The 18,122-nt window shown below is 42.9% G+C and overlaps 1 protein-coding gene across 8 annotated transcripts in view; it reads right to left on the reverse strand.

The window, feature by feature from the left end:
- The window catches only part of LOC126869017 (cell adhesion molecule Dscam2-like), a 164,491-nt gene that overhangs the window by 59,348 nt on the left and 87,021 nt on the right, over nucleotides 1-18,122 (reverse strand). For all 8 annotated transcript variants that reach the window (XM_050625090.1, XM_050625094.1, XM_050625093.1 and 5 more), the window contains exons 6-10: nucleotides 12,326-12,569; nucleotides 11,231-11,435; nucleotides 2,281-2,577; nucleotides 1,143-1,253; nucleotides 800-958 (exon numbers count right to left, since the gene is read on the reverse strand). In XM_050625090.1, the coding sequence (XP_050481047.1) occupies nucleotides 800-958; nucleotides 1,143-1,253; nucleotides 2,281-2,577; nucleotides 11,231-11,435; nucleotides 12,326-12,569 (1,016 nt within the window). The remainder of the gene's footprint in view (nucleotides 1-799; nucleotides 959-1,142; nucleotides 1,254-2,280; nucleotides 2,578-11,230; nucleotides 11,436-12,325; nucleotides 12,570-18,122) is intronic.

Below are 18,122 nucleotides of genomic sequence, written 5' to 3' on the forward strand. Positions count from 1 at the left end.
GCAAATTTTTGATATCTAAGATTTGATATACACGTCGCACTGTCCATAAGTATTTGGACGTTTCCAAATTATTGGAAATGACACAAACTATATTTCAAATGAAACCCCATTACAGAATTTGAGCCACGAATTTTGTCTCGGTTAGTCGTATACAATTAGTACATATTGATGAAAATGATAATTAATATTAATTATCACAAGTAAAAGGGAAATAATTTGAGACCAATGCAAATTGATATTGCGGATATATTTGAATTAAATGGCTGTGTCTGTTCGATATTGGAATTTTAGAACGATTGAAATGTGTATCCCTAACGACATTCTAAAAAATTTGTATGTGAGCGACCCAGGTGTATTCGTAATTTCGGTCTGTATCTAACAGAACGTTTGATCCTGGATATGGCTAAGGATGAAGAATTAACAGTACAAGAAAGTTCCTCCTACCGTAATATCGAAGATGTGATTAAAACATCGATATTTCGGTCCAAGCGCGACAGGAGTCCAAATATTTATGGATAGCCGTGTAATTATAAGAGAAAATAAAAAAGAAGGAGAATTTAAGAGAAGATACACATGAAAGATAATATAAATATGTTAACGTTAAAAGTCTCGACGACTACGTCCACATGTACTCCATCAAAACTCCGCAAACACGAAGCATAGACGTAGGAATGAAAATGAATGGGTGTACCGCACGTGACCAGTAGAGTTCAGATATTGAGGCAAATTAAATCGTCCTGCCTTGTGATGCCTGCAAAAGAGACCGGTATCGGAAAATATTTGCTTTCAGTTCACTCACCTAGAACGCGCACTTCGACTGAACGTTGAGAGGTGAAGTTATGCTTGTTCCTGGCGGTACACGTGTACGTGCCTTGATCGGCGGCTCGTTGCACCGTATTGATGAACAAGCTACCGTTCGCAACCCTCTGTCTCATGTTCGTAGGCAGCCTTACTCCATCTGGTAACAACGTGATCGATCAATTTGCCTCGTAATCGCAATTGGAATTCCAAATGAATTCAAGCCAGTCCGTCGAGAATTTACTGACTCCACTTCGATTGCTCGATGTATAACGGATATATGGATGCATTTTTCAAATGAAAGATTGTATATGTGGAAAATAGGAGGACATATTAATACTCACCTTTCTCCCAAACGATCGATTCGATGGGATAACCAGCGACCGGGCATTTGATGTGAAACTGTTTCCCAGCAACCGCCGAAACTGTCGACATGGGCCTGACATATGGCAAACCTGCGATTGACAAGCAACGAAACATATATTTCGCTTCGAGCGATTCTCCCTCTGACGCGACATCGATGCTTCTCCACGTTCCCATCGAGTGTCATGAAGTATATATAAGACTCGCAATTTAAAACGTGTACCATAATACAGAGTATCTACGAGGTACAGGCACAAATCAAAATATAAAGTACAATATACCATTTAACACCTCTGATGTAATAAAAACGTAGAGTTATTAGATTTATCTAAGTTTCAACAGACTGAAAACACAGTCTTGCACTTTGGACAGATCAGTCAAACTTGTTATAAGACAGCTTTATTCGTCATTAATATGATAAAGAATGAGAAAATATCGTGTACATTCTGTTCGGCGAGAGAAGTTAGAAAGAGAATCTTTTTGGTGGACCTACGAACGCGCAGCACTTCGTGGTTGCTACTGAAAAAACCAACAAGCGTTGCACTCTGCTCAGACCAACTACTCATCAGCATGTTGCATCGCGTCAGTTTTTTCCAGTTGCGATTTCTTTTGCTTCTATTTTTTGATTCGCCCTCGTATCTACGAACAAGTTCATAAAACTTGTTTGAATGGGGAAATCTTGCGAGTTTCACAGGGTGTACAAGGTTTTCATCTTCGTCCGACAAGCGGAACGATTCGCAGCCAGCGTAAATCCGCTGATAAAACAAAAGCTACAAGGCAGTTTTTAATTAACAGAAACCACCGCTCCAAGGGTGGTGGTTAATGACAAAGGATCCCATCGAGCCGATATTCCTGGTGATCGATTCGAGCTACGCGAGTGTGAAAGATAGACGAAGAAGGAAAGAACCTAGAGAGAGAGAGAGAGAGAGAGAGAGAGAGTGAGAGAGAGAGTGAGAAAAGAATAAAGGGGGAAAGGAACAGTGAGAGAAAAAGAGAAAACATAATATTCCCCGGGGTTTCCAGTCAATTTCAATCGACACCGGCCGGCGATTCTTCTCCTTAACAGTCTTTACCCTCTCACTCTCTTTCTCTGAGCTCTTACTTCTACGGAGTACTCACCGTAAATATTGAGTTTCGCCGAGTGACTCGCCTCGCCAGCGCGGCTGCTCGCGATGCACTCGTACTCGCCCCCATCTTCGGACTTCACCGACGAGATGTTCACGTGGGATATTACGTCCCCGTACACGGTCACGTACTGGCCAATCAGGAGTCTGTCGTTTTGCGGAAGCGGAAATCCATCCAGCAGCCAGGAAATTTGCGGCGTGGGATTACCCGCGGCGCTGCATTTCAGAGAAACCGATGGACCGGTCTGCATTGTCTGTTCGATAAACCTGTAGACCAGCTGCGGCGCGATCTCTGTTAACAGACGTTATGCTCGGATTACACATACCTCGAAGCATCGAAATACCAGCGCACCGACTCACGGCTTTCCCTCTCAGCCATCCTTTTCTCGTCTTTTCACCCCCGATTTCTATCTTCTTCTCTCCAACCGTAATCTGTCTGAACGATCGTCCTACCTCGTCCCACCCTGGTTTCCGATCGAACCTGGATTCTCCTTCGCTAATTACCACCTACTTCTGCCCCCCGCAGCTACTACCACTTCGCTAATATCCGGCTATTTATTTACCTGGTAGACTCGCTGCTCGATCTTCGCTCTACCCTCGTCGCCGGAGCCTAACTTTCGATCCTATTTGGATTAAATTCGTATCATACAGAAAGGCGAAACGCGGATTAGAATTGTACCAAGGCGATATTGGCTAGAGAATAATACTAGGATTATTTCCGATCATTTTTATCTAGTACGCAAGTGGCGGATAAAGTAGATGCGTATTAATTATTCGTAGAAACTTTGAGAGAACGGCAAGATTAGATAGTCTAGGCAAAATCAGTGCGGATTAATTACGGAACGTCTGCGCGGGAGCAAACATAAATCCCCGAAGGTAAAGAGCAAGAGGAAAAAATAGAATAGTAGAAGCTGGCAGAGGGATTTATACAATATCTTCTTACGCTTTAATATTACTCTATTAAAAAGATTCTCCATTTGCCTGTTCTACGCCAAGATAATAAATTATCTTAATTTAATGTAATCTGCGTGCAAAAATATTTCTTTCCCGTTCTTTGATTCAAATAACATTGTTTAGGATCGTGCAAAATCGCAAGGAAAATAGCGCAAGAATAGGAGGAACAGGTAGAAAGTTTCGGTAGAAAATTAACAGAGTGCGTACTGACAATAATATATTATAGTTTGTCATAGTATAAAGATGAAGACGACTAGTAATCGAGAAATTTTTCAAAGATATAACATAAATTCCAACTTCCGGCTATGCACCAGCTCAAATGGATTTTTGACTCGGCCACTCACCGAAACTGGGTCACTGTTATAGCCACTGTGACGCGTCGTTGTGCCGCGAGAAGAACCGCCGTTCCAACTATAACGGAAAAATCCAATATCGAAACTGTCCGAATCGGTTAACCTCCAGACTGCTCAATGTCTGCGTCGTAGATCGACAAAACATCGCGTCTAGACACACGTGGAGCGATCTCGATGCTCTTCTAAGTTGACACTCGGTCATCGTATCCCTTTTCATTATGTGGATTTTAATAAGCAGCAAGATTTTGTGTTAAATAATTGGCCTGAAGATTAATGGGACCCGGAGATTAAGAGTAGCGCAACTTAACGAAGAAACATTGAAAATAACCGCGACGCGTTCGCAAGCATGCGTTCCAGTTCCAGAAGGGCTCTAAATGAACGTGCCGCCGCTCGTAACGAGCCCTGCTGGTAATGAATTCATGAACTTCATAAGCGCGAGCACGTCGACTACGAAATAACAGCCGACTTTCCTCCAACTTTTCGTATGCATACCTTGATTCTTACACGCCTCTGCTACACGTAGTAACTTCGACGTCTCCTCCGAAGTCTACATCGTCCACGGTTCTCCGTGTTACTAAGTGTCAAAACTCTCAGAAGAAAAACATCAGCTTAGAAACTTCGCGTCCGTTTCTTGTCAATCTTCCCATCCTTCTTTTTTTCTTTCTCTCAAGCAAGCCTGTGTCATTCGTCGTCTATCTGACGCTAAGATGTCCTTAACTTTTTTCCGGGATGTTTCGCTGACTTTTCAAGCACATATATGTATATATGTGGCGAAGATCAAAGTAAATTATACGGCTTGATAATTTTGCAACGATGTCTTATCAACGAAATTTCAAGCGCAATGACGTTTGACGCGAAGCGTCTGCAGAAAACGATGGTCGTGTTTCACCGAGGTGGCAGCGGGAAATTTGGTAATGAAAATTTGAAATCACAGCGACACGGGAACACGGCGTATAATTAAAAGACTGCCTACCCAAGGAAGCTATTAGTAAATTAACAATTACGCCTGTCCAATTAGTCCGCCTCATTATTTCGCCTTCGAAACTGGCTGCACGTACAACTTTGTGTTCCAGGCTTCCTTGAGCCTGGAATAATCTTTAAAAGCATCCTGCTTCGGGGTTGCCTGTTTACTCAGAGTCGAAAGAAACGTTCCGGCAAGCCCATCCTTTCATTATACCTTCCCCGAGTTTCGTCTTTATTATAAAATTATACGAATTAAACAAGTCAACAACTTTAATCATTTCTCGGCGATCCTTTGCACGAAAAAATGTCTTTCAGCGGAAAATTCATCAAATGTTTCCGAAATCTCGTTGGTAAGCTTAATCCCAACGATCAACACGTTTCTTGCCCGTAATACAAGACACTTTCGTGCGGTGAAAGCGCTGGTTCAGCGAACGAGGTTGATGTTAATGAAACGTTAACAGGGTAGACCGCTTGTTTATCGTTCGCCTGGAAAGAAAACGAGAATCGTCGTGTAAATAATAGCCGAGGCTGTCGCCAAATATAACCAGTACTCTAGCGAGCGTACCTTCTAGCCGCTGGTTGCAATTTAAATTAAAAATCTGCGGAGGGCGGCTCGACTCGTAGAGAAACTTCATTTCCCGCCCCCTCCGTTTAGGGGAGAACAAATTTCTCCGGTTTCCGGGCTCGATTTAAAGTCCAGCCTTTTCTCTCCGAACTTTCGTACCGTTACTTGTTCTTATTATATTCGTAATGACCATCCAATCTGGTCGAACGAAATATATCTCTCGCGAGCCATTAGCCAAATTTCGTTTCGACCGTTTAATTTCCAATAAAATTACGGTCTAGTTGCCTGTGGCAGATTGCGGTATATGCGTAATACTACCACCAAATGATCTCAATAAAACAAAAAGATATTTGTAAAAAAAAGTAGCTATAAGCGAATGGAAAGAGTATTTCTGTTTGCTAGGATAAACTTACATACAACTACTATTTCTTAACAGAGTTTCTTGGCAAACGCAAGCCTTGTTGAGAAACATCTTTTGCGTGCTTGAACAATTTCCAACCTTATACATATATCTCCATACAAACGCATGAAAATCTCATGGTAATAGGTCTGGGCGATAAGACAGATGTTCCCACCGAAAGTTACGCAACAGGATTTGAATAAGAATTGTGTAACGATTGACACAACGATTGAACGAATAACGCGTAGCTGAAACTTGAGTTCGTTTGTTATACGACGTGTCACATACTATAATATACGATTGACCGATGCAATTGAGTTGACATTTAATATAAATATAAATGATAATGTTGCGTCTATAAATATCGCTCAGAAATTCTGTGACTATGCATATCCTACATAATATAAAATTGTCTAATATATTGAATATAAGCTTAACTCGATAAGGTTCGCGATATTTTCTTATTATATATACCGATAAGCATTTTCTCGGAAACTTGACTTCGATATACATCTGAAGGGAAACAATTGTAGGAAACGTGGTTTCTGATACGCCAATTTTCCAACAAAGTAGTACAGCATGCTTAATAGAACGAACGAAGCGCGGCATTCGCTTCTTGAGAACGCGACTACTTGCGGTAACTGCCAACACGATGCCGAGTGTCTCTCTCCTGTGTACTCTATTCTGATCTCTATCTCGTTTCCTCGCATGGCTGACGTGCCTTCTTCCCCCTAACGTATCTATGACGCATAATAAATAGACGCAGCCAGAGCTGCAGACTGGAGCGAGATCGTGCTCGGCTGGCATGCAAAGCATTGGCAAAACCGCAGGAATCTCGTTAGCGTATGCAAATCCAGGGTGGCGGTACTAACTATCCCATCGTGCTGCGGGCAATCCCCACCTAATGTACACTATGTGCCCTGCAGCTTAGAAATCATGCGACCGAGAAGAATTCCAACAGCAGCTAATGGGATACATCAAATTTTTCCACACATCGAAAATCGACACGCGTCACGCTGTTGGTCGGTCAATCGGAAAAACGGTCCGGACGATCTCGGTACGTTCATTTTCGAACAAATTCGTTCACAGTGGACGAAGGTTAAAATTGGTACGCTCGGGTTCTATTAGAGCGCAAGAAACTTTTTTGGTGAATTTCTCTTGTCTCTTTGACAGCAAATTTCTTTTCCTTCTTTAATCGTCGAGTGAATGTGATCTTCGAGTCCCTAAAAATTATCAACTTTTTATATGTATGTAATTAAGTATGTCATATTATATAGAATTAATGAGATTAATTGAACTGATATAACGAAGAGAAGTAAATCATGTGCAATTTTTTAATGTTCTTGATCGTGGATTTCTTTCAATTTTCGTGTCATTACTACTGGGATCACCGACTTAATATATAACATATTTTTGCCTGATTACAAGTCAACTTTACTATCGCGAAAATTATATGTATATTCTTTTAGTAATTGTAAGAAGATTGATTTAGCATTATCAATGAACTTTTACGTGTTGCGACTTACAGGTTATTAATATTACTTCTTTCAACTTTTATATCCATCCTGTCATGACATCGATTTTCTTCACAGGTGCTTCTATATTGAACATGACTAGCGGTTTTTCAAGATAGCAATCTATACAAATATTGCAAAAAAACGTATATAAGAATTAATAAATTCTCTTGCATAACAACATTAAGTTTGGTGACAAACCAAATAAAATTCTACAAATAAATTCTATAAATTACAAGTCACTTAATTATCCTGTTATATACATATAGGCAAATAAATTGTAAATTGTAAAAGAGAAACTTCCACAACTTCTCAATTTGCTAATATTATTGGTTGATAAATTACTATCCAAGAAGACTCTGAAACTAGAAGATTTTGACAGGTTTAATAATTCCAGCGTAAACGAAATCGATTACGGTTTATTCTATAAGAAAAATAACCTAACTTAGCGTCTTTTGAACCTTACGAGCGGTGGCGAACGTCGAAGAAATAACGCGCAATCGTAGCCTCGTTAAAGCTAATGAAAAGTCGCTTAGCGCGGCTACCTGACGACCACGGCAAGTTATTGTAGCCCGATGCAATTGCGGGTGAAGCGTTCAAAGGTTGAATCCATTACCGTTGTTTGCTCCTGTTCTTGTTTCTGTGGCGCTCCGCCATCGGCTACCTACTCTACTTCGTCTCTTCAATTACCCCCACCGTAATGGGGCAGCGGCTACGTGGTGAGAAAGGAAATAGTTTCACTTCTCTCTGATACTCGACCAGGATGGATTATTGAATCGTGGAAGAAAGAAAACGGACCGTGGTTCGAGAGCCCAGCCATTGTATCGTTCGACCACCGCCAGTCAAACTGAAACTAACGTTCTTTCGTCCGCGAGGAAGAAAATTTCATGTTTCAACGGCCATCGAAGTTAGCCCGCGTGGTTAATGATGAAGAAAGTACGTGGTAACTTTTCAACGTCGTACAGATTGTTTCAACAACCTTTAGAATAAAACGTCAGAAGAATAGAGAATAATTAGCTTCTGCTGTACCGTAGAAAATATCTGAATCGACTTTCATTGTTCGAAGCGATGCTATTATAAAATTAAATTTTACTTGCACAAAATTGCGCCGGCAAGTTTACTGAATAAGCGACGTTTTACGTTTTTAATGTTTTAGTTAACGCGTATCTTGTGAGAATCTTCGAGTCCGCGTTCGAGATTTTCTGCGAATTTGTTTGAAGGTCCGAATCTTGTAAGGATACGAGATATATGAATGTGAGATCGAGTATGAATTTGTTTCAGTGTTGTTTGAGATCTTGTGTGAATCCAAACGTGTACTGGTAGACGATCTGTGATTCGTTAGATGAAGCAGAAAGTGTGTTGGTACAGCAGATTCGTCTTCTACAATTGAAGTAATTTTGTCAGATAAAGAAATTTTACAAGTCACACGTTAGAGCTAGTAGTAATAAATACCGTTGCAGAATACATGTTAAGTAGTGCTGTAACGAAATAAATGCGATCGTACAAGTAAATTTTAGAAATCAATCTGATTATCCTATCCTGATCGACTTAATTCTAATCTAGTTTTACAGTTTGTCGATTTACCAATACATATTAGTTGGTAAATTATTATGTACAGGAATGGCCTGGGATCTAAAATCGTTGAAAGTCAATTATCGATTGATATTTGAGAAAAATAGGAGAGAGAGACGGTAGCCAAAAGTGTCTAAATAATGGAGAAGGAATGGATCCAATTTATTACACAAAGTAAGGAAAGATAGAAATCGTAACCTCTGAATCGTCTATTTTGAAAGATTTGAGCCGAAATGAGGCTTGTTCTCGCGTTTGTTTGAACGAAATCGCGGATAAATGGAAAAAAAAGGAGAGAAAAAGAAGAGGAAATCGAGGTATGGAGAATTGGCTTGATTGTATTTCCTGGAAAATTCGAGTATTGCGTGGTTCTCGATAGGGCATTAATGTAGCACGCTGGGATGAACCGTTGAACGGGCGGACAGCAAACGAGGCCATTTTCGCGCAAAAATAGCGCGTGATGCCCGCGGCGTAGCAACGCTCACGACGGAAAATACGTTACGAGAGGCAGCGAGCTTCGAAACGTGGAACGATAGCCGCGAAACGATATGGAACAGGATGAAGCGATGCCTCCTACCACGGGCACAGGAAGCTCACCAGGCGCGAAATAGCGCGGCGGACACTTTATTCCTGTAACCGAGCCCGGGGCTGGCCAAAGGCAATCTGCCTTGGTAAAAGTGTTTTAATTGAAATCTTCGGGGCTGTAACTCTCTCCGCTTGCCATCGTCGAGAGAACAACGTTCGATGTTCGGGATAATGGAAAAAGCATCGCGAGCGTTGGTCGAAATATGACGAGAACCGATACGCGGAAGTGAATGTAAAGCGAGAAAAAACAAAGCAGCACCCACTGGGTTCGTTCCCCGGCTGTTTTACATCGAAATAACGCGCTATCGCGCTTCGCCGCACCAAAGCGTTGTCGAGTAGATGGTGCATCTCGAGACCAAGAGGGAGAGACAGTCACGGCACAAACGGTCGATTGTAATCGTTTGACACACTTTATTGTCGACTGTGGATATGGATGCAAGAAGAAGAAAGCGTTTTGTAGGTCACGGAGTCAAAGGTCTGTTCTATCGTCGCGTCAACCGAAACTCCGAATTGGATGTATAAAATATCGTGTTCATTTAACTTGTTCGACACTCCATAAAAGTAGAATCTTGCTTATCTGAACGAACACTGTAAATATTAATTATTAATAAGGTCTCTAGGAGATTCATACAGCACACATAGTATATTTATTAATTTTTTCTATTGCATGTGTTCAAATGCTTTCACCAACTACTATATATTAATACATGTATTCGTTATAGAAATACGATTTTCTATGTGAACTGAATATTCTAATAAAAATTACTAAAATTAAATCATAGTTCGAGTGGTGGGCATTCGATACTAATTATCTCCTATACTACAAACGAAGTGTAAATAAATCAGGTTTTATTATACTTCATCTGTAATTTCATTGATATATCGACTTATCGTATTAAAAATTATTCAAAGACTGAAGCGAAAATGGCCTGAAAAATGTACGTGACGATGGAAATTTAATAATTAAAAGCGATGAGAATCGATGTGCTGAGAACGCGATTAACGGGGTGGTAAACAGCGATTTCCGTGGCGAGGCACGATCGGGAAACCGATGTGGCCATTTTCGCGCAAAAATGGCACGTACTTCCCCAGAGGGAAGCCGTGCGGCTCCGTGATGGAAAACGCGTTACGATGGAGTGGCACGCAAACCTGGAATGGATCGTATGGGAAAGAGTTCCACTGCATTAACCACCAGCAACCTATCACCGCGGCACCATTCGCTCGACAAACAGGTCCATCCCTTCTCCGCCACCCTTTATGCTGTAGCAGCCCACACCATTTCGTCGTTCCTCCATCTACGAGCCTGTCTTTCAAACATCGTAGCTGGGCCGCTCCATCGTCAACCAAGGAGTAGTGAACTCGAATCGAACGAAGGAAAAAGACGAGGAAATGGCAAGGGTAGAAGGGGAAACGTTCCCGGGACCAAGAGGTTTTTCGATTTCTCGCGGTTGATCAGATTCAAAGTCTGTGATCAGAACGAAACGAAATGCAAATCCGTCGTGAAAATTTAACGAGGAAGTAAATTTTACTAGCAAGATGAGGAAGACATCGTGTCGGTGCAATTGAAAGCTACGGCTGTGCTGACGTTGCGATGTCATTAGATGGTACCTCTGAGTGTCTTAAATGTTTCATTTCACGGAACGTTCGTTAAGCTGTTTCTATCCAGCGCAGGAGGAGCAAGCTAAGAGGGGTAGATAGAACGAGGGTTGTTTAAAATCGTTTAAACGGTATAATGGATATTACGCGGAGCTAGAACTGTAGCTGGCCCGAGTCGCGAAGAAAAAGACGATTATGTAGCATGCGGGCAGAATTAAACGGGCAATCTTGAATATCCGTTCGAACGCTCGGCGACGATTTAATAAAACGATCCGCGCCGTTTCACGCGGGATTACCAGCGAGGAAACGACGTTCCATCGGTCAGGCCATCCTTTCTCATCTTCCATTTCCGCTCTCGTTGCACACGATAACCAGCAAGCAAAAACGCGTTTGTGTGTGTATATGATACGATAAGGTACGTAAACGCTAAACAAACAAAGACTCACCGCCCAGCCGCAATTCCGCGATTCCTTGAGCCATTTCATACTCGCTCCTCACAAAGCACTGGTACATGCCACGGTCCTCTCTTGCAACCGCCATCACGGAAATACGTTCTCTGGAAACCGCCCTTATGCGACCGCCCGTCCTCAATGGCTGACCGTCCTTCAGCCAGTACAGCGCCGTCTGCGGAAATCCACTTGCGCTGCACGTCTGAAAAGCAGTTTAGAGAAAAGAGGCTGATGAGAAACGTTGCCTGTGTCCGATGCCGCCGTATGGATCGACCTCGAATCTGCCGCGTTTCTTTTCTCTCCTTTCTTCCGAAAACAAGATTGCCATCTATGGCGAGAGAAAGCCACGGAAAGAAGAAGGCAAAACGCGAACGCCGTCGTAGCTTGAAATCAGACCTTTCGCCTTTTCGCCGTGGCCCTCGTAAAAATCGGATTACTCCGGAACGTGGATCGCGGCAAATGGCTTGGATGCGAGCGAAGAATTTACCGGCAGATGAACTTTGCGAACGGAGATTGCGATCTACTTGCCTTAGGTACGCCGCTTTTGTCTTTCAGGGTTCGGGCAGGCATAGTTACCAGTAATGGTTATTATTAGGATTGTGTATGTGAAATTTTGTTTCTTCGAAGTCTGAATTTAGCTGGTCAATGTCGTATATCGAATTCTATTCTATTCTACTCAATGTTTTTTGTTGTTCTTCATATAACGTAACATCGCTGTTAAACAAAAATTTGCTTCAATGAAACTATTAAAACAGCAACAGAAGTCAGTGTACGAATATGTCTTAGAAGACAATTGATCAAATGCGTTGCTTTCGTTTTATTATTTACGTGCATGAATATGTACAATTTCTCAAAGATAAATATCTTACTTTTGTAAGTAAACTCATCGCAAGAAAATGACAGAAGTGTCATAAATTCAAATTAAAAAAACGAAGTTTGAACATTTTTCTTGTCTTCTATCTCTTTTATCTTGAGAGATCTCGTCAAACCTTACTCTCTCAAATCACGAAGTTTATCAGTTTGACTTCTGATCGACTGATATAGGAATGATGTACACGTAAATCGCAGTCGACCATGAAAATCATCAATTACCAAATGAGCGGCTTTCCCAAGATCGACGGTCTGGATCGATGGCTGAACGTGCACGCTCAGTGGTGCAGACACCGTTAACCTCACTTCCATAGATTCGCTGCCCTCCGAATTACTAGCGCTGCACATGTACGAGCCGGCGTCGCTCTCCTGGACGCCTTGTATGATCAACGAACCGTCTCGAACAACGTAATGCCCGGTCGAGTCCTCCACCGGCTCCTCCCTCTGGTTCCTGTTATAGTACCACCTGTGACAAAAAGAGAGCGAGAAAAGAAGCGTATTCGTACATTTGCACGAGCATCGACGTTGATTCTCGCCTAAGAATCGCGAGACAAAGAAAAGAGGAAAAGCGGTGCACGACTTTCGCCGCGGATCATAAAACAACAACGTTACGACGCACAGATACGATCGAAATTCTATTTTAGATCCTATCGATATCCGATCGTTGGACTAACGTAAATTTCCTCGAGAACGTTACCTTGGACGCCTCTTCGAGTCTTATTGAAGAAAAATATAGACGTGTGATATCGCTTTAGATATACACGTGGTTAGCACGTAAAATTTTGTCATATAGCGAAATGTTATGCCCTGTCTGTCTCGCGATACGAAAATTTTTGTGTCTAGCGAAATGTTATACGAAGGAAAATTTTAGGTCAGTTTCGTGGTAGCATTCTTGAAATATATACGCGGCTAGCGCGTTAAATTTTATCATATAAGAGTGAAGTATCGTGTCCTGCCAGTCTGTTTAAACTAGAGCTTGATAAGATACTATTTGACGTTATATCGAAGAAAAGTATAGCTCGGACTCCTGACGTTATTTTCAAAGCATGTGATTACTCAGCTAAATTCTGTCATATTACACCAGCAAAATATCGTGTCTAGTCTGTCTCTTAAAATAAAGCGCCTTTGGCTACCGCTTTATATTAATTTCGCGAACGAGGACCATGTAATATTAGGGAAAATTATAGCCCAAAAATTATCGCGATACTATTTTTAAAACGCACATGTGGTTATAACGCTAAATTTTACCATATATAAGGGCGAAACGTCGTGTTCTGTCTGTGCTATGAAACGGTGGTTCGACAGACTTCGGAAGAAGAGAAACAACGACATACCACGCCGCAAGATTCTCCTTCGTGTCTGACAGCAAATAGGATATACTACTGTCAACTCGAGCGTACGCTCGCTTCACTGACTAGTCGGACTCGATGAATCGTAACATTGCATCGTTGCAGTCAGCCATTCAGCCAGTCAGCCATCTCGCTACGATACAGCGTTACATTACGTTCGATCGCTGCTCAAGATTCAGCTCGGTGGCGAAGCAAAAATAGCAGCGCATACCAGAGTGCACTGGCACCGGACAGAGGGCGATATTACTGCTTTGCTATCCGACCAAGCCTTTCCATTCCAACGGTGTATCTCTCTAGTGCACTCGCCGACCACAAAATAACAACTGTTTCATTGGGAAGACTGAATACACACAGCACGGCCGTGAATTGTGCTACACGGCTACAGCCATACGTTCACTCCCTCGTTTTGCTTGTCTCTTCCTCTCTCTCTCTCCCTCTCTCTCATTTTTTTTGTATTCGACAGAAACCCTCTCACAAGCCGGGAGCGTATGCAACGCGCTTCGATGTACTGGCACGTTTTCAAAACACTCCCGCTTGAACAAGCAGCTGGATAAACTGCGCCTCTGCCTGCACCGGATACGGACGAAAATCGTTAATACCAGCGTATCTTTAAATAAAGGAGACGAACGGCTCGCGTATACGTATGTTCGTTCGTTTTCGCAAGCGAAGCGTATGCAAATTCCTGAAAACGCAGAGGGAACGCGGGAACGTTTCGAGCTGCGAGAATTTAAAGCGTCTCCGTAGATACGGGATAATCGAATCGATCTTTCGCGAGCACGAGCGATCTTTGACCTTATCGAAGTACAGAGTAAAATTGGAGCAAATTCCAACATCCAAAAATCGAGACTAATCATCGTTCAGCTTTCGAATTACCTATGAGCCTTGAGATCGTTGATACATTTCGAAAAGTTTTGAAATAGTCGCGCAGCGATTTTAGGCACCTGACGATTGCTCCGCGCAGCAGTGTGCAAACGAAGGAAAACATTTGCGTTACATCGAAACGCGCGCGAGCGAAGCGTCAATATTTACCGAGCGAAGCTTGGAAAATAAAGTTTTCGTCGCGGTCGATATTGATTTTGCGCCCTTAAATGGCCGCGATTCAACCATTTACCTTTGCGTTCTGCGATAAACATTATTCTTAGAAACTTACTTTTTCACCTGTGAAAATTGTATCGAACCCAGCCACGTTTCCGATTTCGGTGGCAATTTTCGAAAAAAAACGAACAAAAACACGGGAATCCGACACGGTACAAAGGAACAGGCTATTCGACGTAGTTTTTTCCAATCTTCATTCAACTGAAACGAAATCGTACGTGACCTCGCAAGATCATCATCCAGGTCTGTGTCCAAGGGAAAAACGTCAAACGACTAGTTGCTGGGCAGAATCACCGAGGATCTGGGCTACGAAAAACTTGAATTTTCCTTTAAAAGGTGCGGATCTCCAGCGTCAAATATTTTCTGGTCTACAATCTCGGAGCTAAGGTAGCGTCCCTCGGGATCGTAGTCCCCTAACATTGTCCAAAAATGATCTTGCATCCTCTCGTTCTCATCTTCGTGGTCCGTCTTCTCCGACCGGTGATTGACCTCTATCTTTCTCCGTCTCCTGTGTGTGCGCTGAGGTAGTAGTTTCGAAAAGCGGCGTTACAGACTGTCGGAGGTTGGTGGGCTCGCGAGAGGAATCAGGATAAGGTAGGAGGTGCAGAAGGACGCCGATGAGGTTGAAGAGTCGTTGGGTATTCGGCGGAGGAGTGGCGGAAAAGGGAAAAGCGGGACAGAGGAGACACGACCGACGACGAGAAGTATACCTATAGATAATCGAATTTACGGAGGGAAATTGGTGAGGGAAGGAGATAGGATAGGTAGGTGGAAGTGCGAGAGAGGGCCAGAGATGGAAGCCGTACCTTGCTGGCAAACCCTCAGACTCTACCTCTCCCTTTTCTATTCTGCCCTCTCATCTTCCGCGTCGCTTTTCCTATCTCGCTCTGATCCTTTTGCTTATCCTTTGCCGCCCGATTACTCTTTCTCTCTCTTGCGCCCCTATGGCTGCGTACTCTCCTCCGTCAACTCAGTCAAGCCACGGGGAAGCGGCAGCGGATGAGGCGGTGGAGAGAGTCGCTGTACGCAAGCGGGTCCGACAGAGGACGAAGATGGGATAGAGAGAAGGAGACGATGAACACAGCCACGGAATACTCAGTGACGTCGACGTACACGTAAATGCGGAATATTTGATGGGCTGTCAGAAGCAGTCTCTGTAATCAGCGGTCGGTTTGTTTGCGCTATCCATACACTCCTCACGTCTATATACCTTCGAGCAGCCTCACCTTGCTGCATTCCCGGCATCCACGATGCACGCGTGTGCGCCTGGGCGTATGGCCGCGTGTCCTATGCGAGCACACGCGCCTCTATCCCCTGATTTTTAACGTAATCGATTAATCACGGATCAAGAGATTCCTTGAAAGGAAGCGTCGCGTCATTTCCAAAGTCGTTGCCGCGATTATCGATCGAGATGCTCGTAATTCCGTGGACCAACGGAATTAATTACGCACGTCAAACATTCGTGACAGGAAATTACTAACGGTAAAGCGCATCGAATTATTTGTATTGCTCATTGTGTGAATTTTCATCCTTGACCGGTATGTAACAATCGATAAATATCGATACAATATCAACACCATTGGTTTCATCTTAAAAATTTTGAGATAAGCTTTCTCGAGGAATAAACTTTTGGTAATCTTTTGCGAGAACAGTCGGATGATACGAAAGGCGAAAGAGAATCAACTGTTATGTATACAATATTCAACAAATCTGGTTACAATATCTGTTTTTCTTCTTGTTGTAGCATCACTGTGTAGAAGAAGGACGAACCAGGTCGTTTGGCGTTTAATAACCTCGACGTAGATGCAACGCGAGTAAGCAACAGCTAGAGAAGAAGGGAGAAGAAGTCGTTCCGCCCTTCTCAGTCCCGACCCTTTCGTTCGTTACCATTCCAAGCAAAGCGGCACAATCGAATAATAAATACATTAACATCCTAATACGCAATCCCTTTTCTCCTTGTCCCTGCGCCAGTATTTCCGTTAATCCGCTTTACCACCTCCTTATCACCCCATTCCCTTTATTTTCATAAGCACTTAACGATCCGTACGCGGAAATAAAACGTAGAACGAAACTCATTGGAACTATCGTTTCGCCAGCTTTATTTACAAGGGCCCAGTCGTGTTTTCTTTTTGCCTTCTTGATTCCGCGACGCGAATTCTCCGGCTCGATTACCGGGTCGTTTCGTTTCTTACTCGGGTTTATTGGATTCACTGGAGGCCGGAGTGATAAGACCAAGTTTCGAGATAGAGTTCATAACTCGTGAGATGTCTACAAAAGTAGCTTCGCCAATATCGACCGAACAACCGAATAAACGAACCATTCTTATACAGTCGACTCGACGCTTCTGTTTCTTTTCAGTTTCAGTCTATTTGGCTATGCTAAATAGTCGCGAAAGGATCTCCGTCTGATCTATGCGAGAGATAATTCCACTTGTCAAAGAGAATCGCTTTTCTTCATCTCGTAACCTCTCGTCTTCCCGTTTTCTCGCGTAATAATATGGCAGCAGAAGCGAACGAACAACGTGTGTTTCACCTTTTCACTATGGAAATACCTTCGCGTGCGAAATAACGCTGCTATGTTTGAAATTAGCATTAATATAAGAAAAATACGAGGGTTTTGAACCTGAGGGGGCGAATTATTCGCTCGTCCCGCGCCACTTCCTTCCGTCATTATTATTGTTCCCTTTGACCCTGCGATTCTGCCCAAACGAAATCATGAAATCTCTGAAATGCATGGTTCCTACGTTCGCGAATGGAATCACTGTACCGTGACGAAACAGCGTGTTCGGCTTATCTACCGTTGAATTACCGAAAGACCGACCTTCTACAGAGAGGGGGGGGGTGAGATTGCTCTCGGAATAAACGTCGCTTATCAAGGTCTGGCCCATATTCTAAAATAAGACGAGGAGAGAGAAAGAGAGAGAGAGAGAGAGAGAATATGGAAACGAGCGTCACGCGAAATTGAAATTTTTACATTTCAATAACGTATTCGTTATAATCCTCTGGTCCCTGTTCGTAGCGGAACCGCGTTTGTTGCCAAGAATTATCGTCAACGATTTAACGAAATTTAACGGAAATTTTACCGAGTAGCCGAGGAAGTAGAGATTGGAGGATAATTTAGCGACACGACCGGATGTCTTATTAATCCGAAGAGCTATCTTCAATTTACCCAAGCAGCTACAACGTAGTAACAGTCGTCCTGTACTTCAACCTGGTAGATTACTTTGCGCCAAGGCTCAACCACGATGAAAAGTAAATGGTAGTTTGCCGGTTAATTTCGTAGCGGAACATCCGTTTACACTGGTACTCGAGAAGGGAACGAATGGAAACCAATTTGAAGGGTACAGAAGCTGGAGCGAGTGTCGGAAGTCGTAACGCAGGGCGTGTTACAATATTTAAAGCGAGGACACTCTCGCGAGACCCTCGTTGAGGAAGTCGAGCGCGGAAATTTCATCGATCAAAATATTGTTTACCTATACGAAAAAACACTTTTTTTCGCCGTCAAGCCAATTAAACTTACCCCGATACGTATGAACTCCACCTATTTACCGCGTCCCGGTTGTATCGGGAAACTGT

Source organism: Bombus huntii, chromosome 8 (genome assembly GCF_024542735.1).
Source record: "Bombus huntii isolate Logan2020A chromosome 8, iyBomHunt1.1, whole genome shotgun sequence".
Classification (NCBI taxonomy): Eukaryota; Metazoa; Arthropoda; class Insecta; order Hymenoptera; family Apidae; genus Bombus; species Bombus huntii.